This window comes from Mus caroli, unplaced genomic scaffold (assembly GCF_978045245.1).
Source record: "Mus caroli unplaced genomic scaffold, Mus_caroli_1 scaffold_2, whole genome shotgun sequence".
Taxonomy (NCBI): domain Eukaryota; kingdom Metazoa; phylum Chordata; class Mammalia; order Rodentia; family Muridae; genus Mus; species Mus caroli.
This window is the reverse complement of record NW_028227257.1, coordinates 176,134,590-176,150,119: the sequence shown is the minus strand read 5'-3', so window position 1 is coordinate 176,150,119 and position 15,530 is coordinate 176,134,590. Positions and strand designations below refer to the sequence as shown.

At 42.3% G+C, this 15,530-nt stretch overlaps 1 protein-coding gene across 3 annotated transcripts in view; it reads left to right on the top strand.

The window, feature by feature from the left end:
• Positions 1 to 1,021: 1,021 nt before the first annotated feature.
• The window catches only part of Upf2 (UPF2 regulator of nonsense mediated mRNA decay), a 105,822-nt gene continuing 91,313 nt past the window's right edge, over positions 1,022 to 15,530 (top strand). For 2 of the 3 annotated variants that reach the window (XM_021185922.3, XM_021185904.3), the window contains exons 1-3: positions 1,022 to 1,145; positions 7,411 to 7,790; positions 11,123 to 11,902. In XM_021185922.3, the coding sequence (XP_021041581.1) occupies positions 7,429 to 7,790; positions 11,123 to 11,902 (1,142 nt within the window). In that variant the 5' untranslated portion in view covers positions 1,022 to 1,145; positions 7,411 to 7,428. Of the gene's footprint in view, positions 1,146 to 1,776; positions 2,214 to 7,410; positions 7,791 to 11,122; positions 11,903 to 15,530 lie in introns of those variants that run through there. The other variant, XM_021185914.3, reaches the window with a different exon arrangement.

Below are 15,530 nucleotides of genomic sequence, written 5' to 3'. Positions count from 1 at the left end.
ATCCAGACTTGTTTTGCACCTTTGTTCCTTTGGCTACGGGCCAGCCAGAGCGGAACCATATGTACATCTAAGCAGACCACAATCTGAACAGGAATCGGAGGTCAGACGCACATTATATCCACTTGGGAAAACAGGTTGAGCAGCTGATAATGCACTTCACAGTCAATTTGGCTCAAGTTCGTAACCCCATCCCTTTAAAAACGGGGCGATTTCATTCCGCTGTGAAAGTTATAATACTTACAATAGAGGGCTTTCTATATTTTCCAAATGGGAAAAGTCTTGATTGCTCTCTATTCTAACTGTTTTTCATGTCCAACACCTTAAACCGGTTCTGGAAATTCCCCCACCGTCTGGTCCGAAGCAACCTCTACCTTCCTCAACAGCCATGTTCTTTAGCTTTTCAATTTTTTAAACCTTCAACCTTTTGGTATTAGTCCAATCAAAGTTTGCCTCCTTGGACCAGTTCCTCACGTTCGCATCAGGCAACCTTCAGAGAACTAAGTTACCAACCTTGACCTCAACAGCGCCCGGTAATTCTACTATCCCACCACTCTTCTATGCCTCCTTAGAGTTCCGCCCCGTCTCATTCTCGCTCCCCCACTCCCCCGCCCCCAGCCGTGAATCGCTTGCGCCTGCGCATCTCCAATTCAGGCGCTTTCCCTTTCCTGACGACCAATCCACTTCCCGCCTCCGGTCCTTGGAACACTCCTCCCCTCTGCTGGGGCCCTGATTGGAGGTGCTGGAAGCGGTTGTCCTATTAATTGCCTGTACACAAAAATTTACAGATAGGAGAATTTCAACAAATGACTGGAGGAGAAGCACATCCTCGAGATTAGGTATAGATTGATCACTTCTTAACCCAGAGGAGGGACTGAACACATAGCGAGGGACCAGAGACGAAGGTCCATTTGGACTAGGCAGTCGTGCGGGCAGCCTTCGTCTTTTCCCTCTGCGCTCCGCCCCGCCCCCCTAGCAGCCGGGCCGCGTTGGTGAGTGGCGGGCGGGCGGGCCGACGGGCGGAGGGAGGAGGGGAGCGGAGGGAAGGCGGGCCCTCGGCTGCGAGAGCGGCGGGGGGAGGGGAGGGGAGCCCGAGCGCTGGAGTTGGTGCTGGGAAACCCGGGGCTAATGTTGACAACAGGCACTAGGTGAGTTCCGGGGATCCTCCTTCCCCTCCACTCCGACGATAGGGACGAGCTGGCGCGGAGGGCTACCGGCCCGGACTCCTGCTCCCCGAGGGACCCGAGAGGCGACTCCGCACTCCAGCTCTCCGGGGGCGGCGAGCAGTGGAGGGAGAGCGGATCGGACGTCGTCCTCCTCAGACCCCTCTCCGGGAGGCTCCGGTCAATGTGGGGGGGATGTCTCGGCTCGGCCGAGGCCGGCGTGAGGGGCGATGGAAGAGGTGTCTGCCCCGCATGCCTGGGCCCAGCCTCGGGGCTGGAGGCGGAGGAGCCTGCCGTGGAGGGGGAAGGTGTTCGGGGGCGTGGAAGAGTGCGAGGAGAGGCTTGGGGCGAGCTCAGCGGTCCGGAGGGAAGCGTGGACGAGGGAGCGGGGAAGATGTGGAGTAGGCAGCCGAGCTCGAGAGGCTGCGGTCTGAGGGAGTGTGGGATGAGAAGTTAGGCTTGGGGCTTAGATGTCCCCACGGAATCGGAGTTGTGGACGGGAAGTGTGTCAATGGTGGGACCCTGAACCCCAGCGGGGGTTTGTGGGAGATTTGTGGGTAATGCGTGTGCTGGGGAAGAGGCTTGGAGCGGACCTGCGGATGGGGGGCAACGGGGCTGTTAGGGTTTACTTCCTTTTCATTAGGTAGGCTGGTTGACTGTTCGACTCTAACTCAAGGCTTTCATTACTTCCCTTACAAGCAGGTACTGTTGAACTAAAGAGGAGCCTAGCAGAGGCTGCTTACAGGTTTTGGGGTACGCATGGAAGCGAATAGCCTTGCTCTTAGAAAACCTTAAATGTACCGATTGACACATTAGATGAAAATAAGACTGTTACTGACCCTTCTCATTTGTCATAGTTTTTAGGGGTTCATAAAAGTCGTACAGATCGTCAGGAAAGCCACTTTTGAGCTGTGGTGAAATTTCTGAAAAAATTTGAATAAGTCTCATACATATATATAAGGACTTTGTAAAAGAATAAACTCAGAAACCGGAAGATATCTCTGTGCTGTTCTACCTTTAGAACATTTTGAGTTCAAAACACAGACTTGAAAGGTAAACCAGCATTCTCTTACTCTGTAGTGTTTTCAGAGCAGTCTGATTGTGATTTCATACATAGACCATATGGTACTTAGCAAACTTAGAGCTGTACTAGGGGACAGCTCCATTCTCTGTCCTCTCTCCAGGACACTGCATTAGAGTCTGTCTTACTAGTAAACCAGTTTTTACATTCCTTTGGAAGTTTAGAATGTATTTAGAAAGGCAACTAAAATAATACAGACCAAGTGCCCGGAGCGGTATTTTGGGAGCTAGAAAGGTGCTTTTCAATCATACTTTCCTTTTAAGGGCTGTCTGAGTACTTAGCAGAGTAGTTTGTAAAAGTTGATTCTATTTCAATTTCAAGACCACTAATTTTTATATTCACTTCTTTAATATAATATTACATGGGAAATTTGGAGACACTCTAGGTGAATTATTTAGCTGTTATTAATAAGAATCTAGTGCTTTTATTAGATTTAATTTATTAAATTTAAATTGACAGGATTCAAGTGTGTTATCATTGGATTTGTGTTTGTTTGTTTTCTTTTTATTTTTGGTTTTGGTTTTGGTTTTGGTTTTGGTTTTGGTTTTTCGAGACAGGGTTTCTCTGTGTAGTCCTGGAACTCACTCTGTAGACCAGGCTGGCCTCAAACTCAGAAATCCACCTGCCTCTGCCTCCCAAGTGCTGGGATTAAAGGCGTGCGCCATCACCACCCAGCTTTGTGTTTGTTTTCTAGTGTACTTGGTTTACACAGTCCTGTGAGTGTGAACATAGTGGAAATGAGCCCTGGGTAGGTACCGAAGCATTTGGGTAGTGTTTGGCAGCTTGTATTGCCGAACACTCAGCGTAACCCTGAAGCTTGGAGGGTAGAGCCCCATATTCTGTTTAATCCTAAAAAACACTCATCTTGTAATGGCCTTTACAGTGTCAGGCCTGAAAGAGAGCTGTCATTTTGTGTCTGTCTGTCTTTCTGTCTTTCTTTTTTGGTTTTTCGAGACAGGGTTTCTCTGTGTAGTCCTGGAACTCACTCTGTAGACCAGGCTGGCCTCAAACTCAGAAATCCGCCTGCCTCTGCCTCCCAAGTGCTGGGATTAAAGGTGTGCGCCATCACCACCCAGCATTTAGTGTCTTTCTTTATGGTGGCTACTATGCAATAGGTAACTCTTTAAGATGGGCAGCAACAGCTCCATTTTATTGGCAGATAACTAGACAGAGAAGTTAAGTTGCCTGATTTCCATAGGTAGTAAGGTACAAAGCTGGGATGCAGACTTAAGGCTGACTTGAATACCTGTTCTGTTTGCTCAAGTGGTATTGCTGCCTGGTCTTTAGTTATAAGTTTGTTAGCTGAAATTTGGTTCTGATACCAAGACTTGCAGATCTTTTTGGGAATCTGTTTTACCATCTTCAGAAACAGGATTTGTCTTAATTTGTCACTGACCGTTACTGTTTTTAGTGTGGTAGTTATTTACATAAACTAAAAAGTGAATATTGGTGAGTCATGAAAGCTTGGGACCCTGATGAGCTCATAAATGATGATCTTTCATGGATTTGTCAGATAAAGAGAGTTGATTCTATAGAAGAATTTTAATTTTGTAAGGAACACTTTAGTTATAAATTCTGATGTCATTTTTGTTGTCTGAGAATTGTATGTTCTTATAATCTTGAAATATCTTGTTACTTCAAATCACAAAATTCAAATTCCATAAATTTTTGTTGCGTATAATGATTAATACACTTAAATACAATTGTGTTGTTACCTTAAACATTACGTTGTCTCCGTACGTCCAGCCAGAGTGTGCCAGTAAGCTAACATTATGGCGCCAGTGCTTAGCCATTATCAGAGCCTCCCGCTGAGATTCCTAATTCTATGATTTGTCATAGTTAGGTGTCTGTGATCAAGTCTTCCATCTCATAGTTTGGGACTCTCAGGGTTCTTCGGTTCAGACTGAATTCGCATTCCAGTTCTCTCACCAGCTGTGGAGACCTTGGTCACGTTACTTGGTTAAGTCTCAGTTTACTCATTTATAAGTAGGGAAAATAATACCCTCCTCATAAAAATTTTAGTATTAAATGAGATAATGTGCATAAAATGTTTATATGGCTCCTGTGACTAGATACTGGTAGTATACTGTTTGAAGGTTTGTTTTAGAGTGTGGTGTTTTCACATTAAAGGTAGACATATACTGGAGAAAAAGAAAGTAAATGAGAAAAGAAGGGAGGCTGAAGGAAGGTAAAGACTGACAACTAGGCTGGCTGTGTACCTTCAGAATTCTCCTGGTCTAGGCTGTCTTTCTGATAATATTTAACTCTAAAGTAATAAATTCCTTATTTATTTATACTTTATTTATTATTGCAAAGGCTTTAGCTATTAACCTGGGATTTCTTGCTATAATTTAAATGCCATACTTGAAAATATTTAAGAATACTTGTATATCCTTAACTTTTACTAAGACACCAAGAAGTTTAACTACTTTTATACTTTGTAAATAATATTGTGAATTTTCTTGTATGTAACTTGCAGATAATTTAGAAGTTAAAACGTAAAAGTAGTGCCCAAAAAATTGTGTGAGATAACTAGCTCTAGGGTAGAGAAATATATTTTCCGAGAAGTCCTACATTTTAGTGAGATATATAGGTTTTTTCTTTCAGTATCTGTAGTTTCCAGTTAAGGATGTGTTTGTTTAACGCTGTCCAAATAGCACTTTCTGTGATGGTGGAAATGTTTGGTATCTGCACTGCCTTGCTTGGAAGCCACTGGTCGTGGGAAGTTGAACACTTGAAATACGGTGGTCCTGAGTAAGCTGGGTTACAAGTTTTATTTAAGCTGCATTCATGGTTAAGTGGCTTAATGCAGCAGTTTCTCAGTCAGTGGTGCTTCTGTTCCTCAGAAGCATTTATTACTGTCTGGAGTAATTTGTTGTCATTTACTACACAGGAAGCACAGACGTGCTTAGCTGCTTCAGGTATATAGGACAACCTTTTGATTCCACAAAGAATGAATTATCTTGTAGGCTGGTAGAGTGCTTAACATGTGGGCAAAAAGCTTGAGTTTCATTTCTAGCACTGCTAAACAATCAAAAAAAAAAACCCCAAAACACCAGACTTACTCAAAATGATAATAGTGCTGAGGCTTAGAAACTCCTGGCCTTCTGGCTACCCTACTGACTGATACAGAACAGGATATACAGGTCTTATTAATCATTATGTTTATAAATATTGTCTTGTACTAATGAGATTGAAGGCCTGCTCTAATTTGAGAGAGTACATTTTTTTATTTTAAAAGTTTGTTAAGAGCCGGGTGGTGGTGGTGCACGCCTTTAATCCCAGCACTCGGGAGGCAGAGGCAGGTGGATTTCTGAGTTCGAGGTCAGCCTGGACTACAAAGTGAGTTCCAGGACAGCCAGGGCTACAGAGGAATCCTGTCTCGAAAAAACAAAAACAAAAACAAAAAAAAAGGGATAAGATTATAGTAATGGGGTAAAATTTTCTCTTCTATTTTCTGTTCATTAATTAGTAGGAAGCAAGAGTTTTTGCTTTGTAACTATTCTCTTGTGTAAATACATTTCATGAATATTGCATAAAATAGTAAACCAGGCTCTCTGTCTCTTTCCTCATTTTTGGAGTTGCTGGTAATTGGGCTTCCCTCATGTTAGATAGCATTCTCTCAGAGTATTATGGTCACAGCAAAATAGTCAAACCTATTTGCTTTATTCACAATGCTGAGAATAGAAATCAGGGCCTAAGACATGCTAAGCACTTGTCCACTGAGCTACATCCTGAAAGTTCAGTTTCTTATCCTTTTTTTTTGGTTTTCTGAGACAGGTTTTTTCCGTGTAGTCCTGGCTGTCCTGGAACTCACTTTGTAGACCAGGCTGGCTTCTGAAATCCACCTGCCTCCCGAGTGCTGGGATTAAAGGTGTGCCCCATCACACCTGGCCAGTTTCTTATTCCTTTTTTTTTTTTTTTTTTAAGATTTATTTATTTATTATACATAAGTACACTGTAGCTGTCTTCAGACACTCCAGAAGAGGGAGTCAGATCTTGTTAGGGATGGTTGAGAGCCACCATGTGGTTGCTGGGATTTGAACTCCGGACCTTTGGAAGAGCAGTTAGGTGCTCTTACCCACTGAGCCATCTCACCAGCCCCCAGTTTCTTATTCCTTTAAAAACCTTTTTTAAAAATTTACTTCTTTAGAGCATTTGGAGGTCAGATGACAAATTGTAGGAATTGGTTCTCTCATTCCATCCACCATGTGGGTTCCTGGGGTGGTCAGAATTGGTGCAAGCACCTTTACCTACTGAGCCACCTTGCCTGCCCCACTCCCCACCCCACCCCCCCTTTTTAAGTTAGGATTTAACTGTATAGCTAAAGCTAAAACTATATAACACGGCCTGACCTTAACTCATGGCAGTTCCTACCTTGGCCTACTGATGAGCATTGTTCTTAACACTTGTAAAAAGCATGGGTTCAAACTCATGATGTTTCCAGTCACAGTGATGAATTGTTTTGAAGTTAATCATGGTTGGAACTGATGATATGTGTCTAGAAGTTCTAAATGCTCTACTACCCCTTTTTTTGTTTTGTTTATTTTGTTTTTTTTTTTTTTTTTTTTTTTTTTTTTTTTTTGGTTTTTCGAGACAGGGTTTCTCTGTGTAGCCTTGGCTGTCCTGGAACTCACTTTGTAGACCAGGCTGGCCTCGAACTCAGAAATCCGCCTGCCTCTGCCTCCCGAGTGCTGGGATTAAAGGCGTGCGCCACCACGCCCGGCTTGTTTTGTTTATTTTGTGAGACAGGGTTCTAGAGCCCTGGCTGTTCTGGAACTCATAGAGGTCCACTTGCCTCTGTCTCCTAAGTGCCAGGATAAAAGCATGCACCACGGTGCCCAGCCCACTTTTATGCTTAAAAGTTTCCTTAATTAAAGAATAAAAACAAAATAACACACAACAACCTTAGATATAGAAGAACTAATAATAAAACATAGGATGTGACCGACTTTTGTAATGGCCCTGGGCGTTGAGTGCTGTGGGAGCTCGGCAGGCACTTTCCCACCAGTACATCCCCAGCTTCTAAGGCAGCACCATGCTACTTCATAGCATTTTAAAACTTCATGGTTGCCAAGCTTCATTAATATGTTTTATTTTAAAAATAATGCCATGTTGTTAAATAAAAGCCACTCTGCCCACAGTACTGACATTCTTTTATTCTTACAGGTTGTCCTGGGTCACATAATGCCAGCTGAGCGTAAAAAGTCAGCAAGTATGGAAGAAAAAGAATCTTTATTAAACAACAAGGAAAAAGACTGCAGTGAGAGGCGCCCAGTGAGCAGCAAGGAGAAACCAAGGGACGACCTCAAGGTCACTGCCAAGAAGGAGGTCAGTAAGGTCCCAGAAGACAAAAAGAAGAGACTGGAAGAAGATAAGAGAAAAAAGGAAGACAAGGAACGCAAGAAAAAAGAGGAAGAGAAGGTGAAGGCAGAGGAAGAGTTAAAGAAGAAGGAAGAGGAAGAAAAGAAGAAACAGGAAGAGGAAGAGAGGAAGAAGCAGGAGGAGCAGGCCAAGCGGCAGCAGGAGGAAGCGGCTGCTCAGCTGAAGTAAGAGACCTGGGCTGGGTGAAGGCGTGAGAGTGGGCACCTAAGGGTGCAGTGGGGAAGGGGCTCTTTCACATGATGGGCAGTGTGGGGTCTGGCCGGATGTCAGCTTGTCTCCTGGGTTCCCCTGACCATGCGTGAGGTTCTTAAGTATTGCAGTCTTTAGTGGTTTATGAGTCTAGGGTGACCTGGGTTTTTGTTTGTCGAACCTTTTTCCCTCTCGCCCCTCAGTGGAGAGAAGGGTAGAACCTTCTGCATGCTAGGCTGGTGCCCTTCAACTAAAATTGACTGAGCAACTACACTTTACAAAACTCCATCTCTCCATTAAGATACAAAAACAGTGTGTGTGTGTGTGTGTGTGTGTGTGTGTGTGTCTATGCAGGTGACCCAGGAGGCCTGAAGAGAGCATCAGAGTCCCTGGAGCTGTGGTTATAGGTAGTTATAGGTTATAGGTAGTTGTGAGTCATCTGAAGTGGGTCCTAGTAACCAACAGGAGTCCTCTGGAAGAGTGGCAAATTGTCTTAACCATTGAGACATTTCTCCAGTCCTAGTCTCTCCCTTTTAAATAAGGAAGAGAGGTATGGAAGGCAGTACTAGTCCCCAATTTTAGAATATTCACAACCATGATTCTTCAGAATCTCTTGCTTATTTTTTCTTCCAAATTTTAGAAACTTTTTTTAAATTGCATGTGTGCATGTGCACTTTGGTGCCTACTTGCATGGAGGCCAGAGGACAATGCTCAGGAGTTGTTGTTTTCCTTCTCCTGTGGGCTTTAGGGCTTAGCCCAGCTGTTAGGCTTGTGTAGTATGTGTTGATCCTTCCACCAAAATTTTAACTCATAAACATACTTGCTTTCACAGCACTTCCTCTGCCCCTTCAAAGTTGTTTGTTGTTGTTTTTCCTGAGACAGGCTCTCACTATGTATGTAGCTCCGACTGTCCCGGAATTCACTGTGTATACCAGACTGGCCTCTAACTTGTAGAGACTTGTCTGCCTCTGTCTCCCAAGTGCTTGGGTTAAAGGCATACATTGTACACACCTGGCTTCAAAGTGCTTTTAAAATAACTGAAAACAACTAATTTTCCTGTTGTTGTTTTTGGAGATTTTTTTATTATTTTGTGTATATAGGTGTTCTGCCTGCATGTATGTCTGTACACATGTCTACTGAGGCCAGAAGATGGTGTTGGAATCTCTGGAACCAGTTATGGGTGGTTGTGAGCCACCAAGAGGTGCTGAAAACTGATCCCAGGTCCTCTGGAAGGGCAGCCAGTACTTTTAACTGCTGAGTCATCTCTCCAGCCCCACTGCCTAACCTTTGACTCGAAAAATTTCAAATATTTATGAAGATAAAATGGAATAATAAACTATAGTCTTACCACACATCCCTTATCTGCCCTATTCAATAATTACCTAGTTTTCTAAAAAAATTATATGTGTGTGTGCTTGTGTGTGTATGTATGTGTGTGTATGTGTGTGCGTATGTGTGTGTGTATGTATGTGTGTGTGTGTGTGTATGTATACTAGTGGAGTTGGCCATTGGGCTTGAACCCAAAGCCTTAGAGATTGAAAGGCAATTCCCCAAGTCCTTTCCTAGAATATTTTAAAGCATATAGGGATTTTATATTTTATTTGCTCATAAGGTCTTTATACTTTAAAACATTTCAGTACAGGGTAAAATTGATTTGCTTAATTTGAATGTATAATGAGTTATGCTTTTGTTCTTTTCATTACAAGTCCTGTAGTTTGTGTATGACTGAAAGGTTTGTATACCTGGATGCAGCTCCTGTATTAATACATTGTAGCTCTCAGCATAGGATGGGCAAGGGGCCTAGAGTTGAGTGAGGTATTTAAGAAGTGATTTTTGCTGAAAAGAAGAAAATTACTTTTTTGCAAATTTATATTTTATTTTCTTTTATTATTTTTTTTAAAGATTTATTTATTTATTACATGTAAGTACACTGTAGCTGTCTTCAGACACTCCAGAAGAGGGAGTCAGATCTTGTTAGGGATGGTTGTGAGCCACCATGTGGTTGGTGGGATTTGAACTTCGGACTTTTGGAAGAGCAGTTGGGTGCTCTTACCCAGTGAGCCATCTCACCAGCCCACAAATTTATATTTTAAAACATATGTAACATATGTTCAGCCGGGTGTGGTGGCGCACACCTTTAATCCCAGCACTTGGTAGGCAGAGGCAGGCAGATTTCTGAGTTCGAGGATAGCCAGGGCTATACAGAGAAACCCTGTCTGGAAAACCAAAAACAATCAAACAAACAAACAAACAAAAAACAAAACACCAAGCCAAAACAAAACATATGTTCTCATATTTTAAAATCAAATTCTCTGTTGTCTCCACCCCTGCCCCAAGTCATTACTTTTTTCTAAATGTCTAGGTGAAAAAAAGTTCTGCCAGCTTTTAGCTGTTCTTTTAGGTTGAATTGAGTTTATTGTACTCACTAAAGGATTTTAAACTGGTCGTTCTCCTAGATTCCTTCCCGGACTTCCTAAGTCGTGAGTGTTTCTTATTACTCATGCTCATGGATTTTTATTTTATATATGAAGATCAGTATTTGCCAACATCCATGTCTGGGCTCCACATGCAATGCCTTTAGAGGCCTGAAGAAGGCACCAGATCTTCTGAACCTGGGGTCCAAGATTGTTGTGAGCTGCCATGTGGGTACTCAGAAGTGAACCTGGGTTCTTTGGAAGAACAGCCAGTGTTCCTAAGTTTGAGCCATCTCTTCAGTCCCAGATCTTCTTTGGTGTGTGTTGGGGGGAGGGGAGGAGGTTTTTCATTTAACCCATGCTGGCCTTTACTAGTTGTTTGATAAATGAGGAGTATGGAGAAACAATTCTTGACAATTCAGTACATTTTGTAATGGTGGTTTAACTGAAATGTTTCATGTGTAAATGTTTTTCTGTTTACCCAATGCTTTTGTTTAACATTTTACATATTCTCAGGCATATATCATTTTATATTTTACATATTGAACATTGAGTCTTAGGTCAGTTGAACTCACAAATGGACAGAATGATTAACAGTTTAAATTATTGGAAATCATTCTACCCCAGTAGGTGCTATAATTTACTGTGTTGTCAGTATATTGAATCATTAATACAAAGCCTTTGAAAGTAATGAAAGAGGTGCCGAGTGCAAATCAGAGGCCCAGTGCCCACTTAGCATGCACAAGGCTCAGGTTGTGCAGGACCCCAAGGCAACAAAAGCAGTGGAGGCTCTTTTTGCTCCTTTTGTTCCTCTTGGATTCTTATACTTACCTTGTAGTTTCTCGTTGACTTTCAAAATGTGTATGTTTATCTGTGTTTTGTCTTTTACATAGAGAGAAAGAAGAATCTCTTCAGCTTCATCAGGAGGCTTGGGAACGCCATCAATTACGAAAGGAACTGCGTAGCAAAAACCAAAATGCTCCAGACAACCGACCAGAGGAAAACTTCTTTAGCCGCCTAGATTCAAGCTTAAAGAAAAATACCGCTTTTGTCAAGAAACTCAAAACAATTACGGAACAACAGAGAGACTCCTTGTCTCATGATTTTAATGGCCTGAATTTAAGCAAATACATTGCAGAAGCCGTAGCTTCCATTGTGGAAGCAAAATTAAAGATCTCTGATGTGAACTGTGCCGTGCACCTCTGCTCTCTCTTTCACCAGCGGTACGCTGACTTTGCACCCTCACTTCTTCAGGTGTGGAAAAAACATTTTGAAGCAAGGAAAGAGGAGAAGACGCCTAACATTACCAAGCTAAGAACTGACTTGCGTTTCATTGCAGAGTTGACAATAGTGGGGATTTTCACTGACAAGGAAGGCCTTTCCTTGATCTATGAACAGCTAAAAAGTATTATCAATGCTGACCGAGAGTCCCACACTCATGTCTCCGTGGTGATCAGCTTCTGTCGCCATTGTGGAGATGACATTGCTGGACTCGTACCGAGGAGAGTCAAGAGTGCTGCAGAGAAGTTTAGTTTGAGCTTCCCTCCCAGTGAGATCGTTAGTGCAGAGAGGCAGCAGCCTTTCCAGCACCTTCTGAAAGAGTACTTTACGTCTTTGACCAAGCACCTGAAAAGGGACCACAGGGAGCTGCAGAACACTGAGAGGCAAAACAGGTGATTTCCCAAGGTTTCTCAGCATTGAGAGTGTATTGTGGAGCTCGCACTTAGAGTGGTTAAAGTCTCCTGCCACTGAGAGAACTTATGGAAAAGGGCTCCTTACAGGTGATTTCTTAGCGTTCCAGGAAAATTTCAGCAGTGTAATAGTCTTAAGTACTCATGTTTAGATGTGACTCTACAATAGACTTTATTTCTGATTTTAAAGAACCCCAGTAAGAAGGTGCTAAGTTTTGCTTTGTTAATAATATTTTCTTCCTGTGGTGTAAAAAAAAACTTATTAATGTTGAGGAGTAGATTTTCTGTTTCTGTCACTTTACCTGACCTGCTACTATTTTTCTGTGTTTCAGCACGCCTCCTAACAGGTTTGCTTTCCTTGTTTTGTATTTTAAGTTGTTAATGTCACTGCTGTTACTTGCTCCTGTAAAGAAAATGAGTCATGCATTAGCTGTGGTGTTTCAGATCAGAATTCTGAGAAGTAGCAGAAAGTTAGCTGTGAAAAGTGTCCTTGGATACCTGTTTTGGTTTGTTTTTTCCCTTTGGGTAAGTTTTAAAGTGCATCCACAGGAGTGCTCCTCCTGAGGGCTCCTGTTTGCAGTTTTAAAGTGTCATGTTTTGTCCTCTGGTCATTGGTGAAAAGACCCTGTTAGAAACCAGACTCAGTTGTCAGAAGATACTGTAGTTCCTGCTCTGAGGAGACAACAATCAGCTAGACAGTTTGTGGGCATTGGGCCAACTTTAATGAGGCTGTTGATGTGTTGGAGGTCTGGGCTGTACATACAGAAGGGAGTAATAGCAGTTCTGTTTAGCTGAGTGCTGTACCCCTAGTTAAATTGTAGGCTTAGGAATCTAGAACTTTTCTTTTTTTTTTTTAAAGATTTATTTATTGATTATATGTAAGTACACTGTAGCTGTCTTCAGACATTCCAGAAGAGGGAGTCAGATCTCGTTACGGATGGTTGTGAGCCACCATGTGGTTGCTGGGATTTGAACTCCGGACCTTTGGAAGAGCAGTCAGGTGCTCTTACCCACTGAGCCATCTCACCAGCCCTAGAACTTTTCTTGATCGGCAGTTAATGAGGAGGCATACCTTTTTCTGTCCTCATGAGCATGCAGTAGGGGAGGACTGGGGTGAGCACTTACCCTGGATGGTGATTGATTTAACCAGAAAAAGCAGTGACTGTGTCACTGTAGCAGCATATTGTTAGGGTCCTATTGATGCTCAGTCCTGGTGACCAAAGGTCACGTAGGTGAGAATTATACTTTCTGGGCAACGTAATGAAATCCCAGCTCAAAGAAAAAAGTAAACTAGAAACAGAATTGCCACTCTTGTCTATGGTTCTGAATACTAATTTTCATGTATTTAAATCTTTTTAATTGTGATTTGCATAATGCCTTGTCAGTTTCATCCTGCTGTCCCTTTACAGTCTGCCACATGCATCACAACTGACTTTGTAAACACCTGATGGGTTTTACCATCTACTTTGTAGAGTTTACGTATTTACTTCTAGCCTTATAGTATCATAATAGAGAGAAGCTACAGTGATTTAATACCGCTGTGAGACATGTCTGTCTGATCCCTGTCACTTCTCTTTCCTATTTGCATCTGCCAGATGTGTCCCGTTTCAGGATAGCTGTGTTCAATTCAGCACTCTTTCTTTCTTTTTTTTTTTTTTTAAAGATTTATTTATTTATTATATGTAAGTACACTGCAGCTGTTTTCAGACACTCCAGAAGAGGGCGCCAGATCTCGTTACGGATGGTTGTGAGCCACCATGTGGTTGCTGGGATTTGAACTCTGGACCTTCGGAAGAGCAGTCGGGTGCTCTTACCCACTGAGCCATCTCACCAGCCCAATTCAGCACTTTTTCAGTCCTTTCCAGACACTCACTATCCTTAGGACATTTGGTTCTGATTTGTTCTTCTTGTCATTTGTCTTTCTATCTTTTTATTAGGATTTTTTTACACTGAAGCTCCATTTTTTTTTTTTTTTTTTTTTGGTTTTTTGAGACAGTGTTTCTCTGTGTAGCCCTGGCTGTCCTGGAACTCACTCTGTAGACTAGGCTGGCCTTGAACTCAGAAATCCACCTGCCTCTGCCTCCCGAGTGCTGGAATTAAAGGCATGCGCCACCATGCCCTGCCCCTATACGGTTTTGATAGGCATATCTTCTGTTCATTTATTACTGTGGCCTTTCTTCGAAAATTTAGCTGCTTTGATAACAGAACTGGGTTGGGTTTTTTTTTGTTTTTGTTTTTTGCCAGGGTGGTGGTGGTGGTGGTGGTGGTGATTTCAAGACAATTTTACTGTGTAGCCCTGGTTGTCCTGGAACTCTCTGTAGACCAGGCTGTTCTGCCTCTGCCTCCTAAATGCTGGGGTTAAAGATGTGTGCCATCACCACCCAGCAATAACAGAACTGTTAATCTACAGTTTCTAGAGTTTACTTCCAGTATAGATTGATGTTAACAACATGAAAGTCATTTGTTGGCAGCATATTTTGTCTGCTTACTGATGCAATAATGTAGGCATGTGAAGAAAATCTTAATAGAAAGTATTTGATATCTGGCTTACTTTGAGCTCAAGATACTTGAGTTGCTAATCAGCTTTGATAGTGAAGATGCAGATAACCCAGCTGAGGAAAAATAATAAACTTGAGAAATGGATTAACTCAAAAATCTCTTTTGGTTAGTGTCCTTCTGAAAATACCTTATTATGATTTACTTCTGAAGCAATCAATTTTTAAAAGTGTCTTCTTTGAAGACACGACCCAGCCGTTGTTTTCCATCAGATGTCAATCACGGGCAGTAGTTTCTCTACTAAGATTTCTCTTAGGGGTGGTAGCCTAGAAAACTGAGTAATAAGGGACGTGAGACTCACATGCAATTACAATTTTTTATGCATTTATTCAGCGTCTCAGGAAAATCAAGTGCACTATTTTCAGTCTAGGAATGGTAAATGCTCTTGGTGATTTTGCTGTTTAATCTGTTAGAAAGCACTGTTCTTAGAGCTTGGGAGTCTTACTCTATATGCTTGCAACTCTGTACTTTAAACTGGATTCAGTCAATGTTGTTGTCCTTCTGAGTCTTATGTGTGACCCACATTGGCCTCCTGCTCACGGTCCTCGTTATTTCAGCCTCCCAAGTATTGAAATCAGGTCTGTGCTACCAGGCCCAGCTCTGTCCAGCTAAGTTTTAGACATAGACTGACTCAAAATTTCTGGTGCTTTCTTGGCTGGGTTCCATGGCGCACGCCTTTAATCCAGCTCTGGAGGCAGAGGCAGAGGCAGGCAAATCTCTTCAAAGGAGTTCAAAGCCAGCCTGGTCTACAGAGTGAGTTCTAAGACAGCCTGGGCTACACAGAGACCCTGTCTCAAAAACAAAATAAAATAATAATAAAATAAATTCTGGTGTTTCCTTGAAGGCACTGGAATGAATGAATGAATGTGAGAGTGATAATGAGTTATCTAACTAGTCTTTTTTCATACTGGGGCCTATAATATTATGCTTCAGTACTGCTTCTAAGCCCCCGAAGAATTTATAGTTTTGACCAGCAACACTTTAGGTAAGATGAACTTTGACAAATTGGAATTATAAATTTTTTTTTACTTTAAAAGAATCATGCTTATTATAC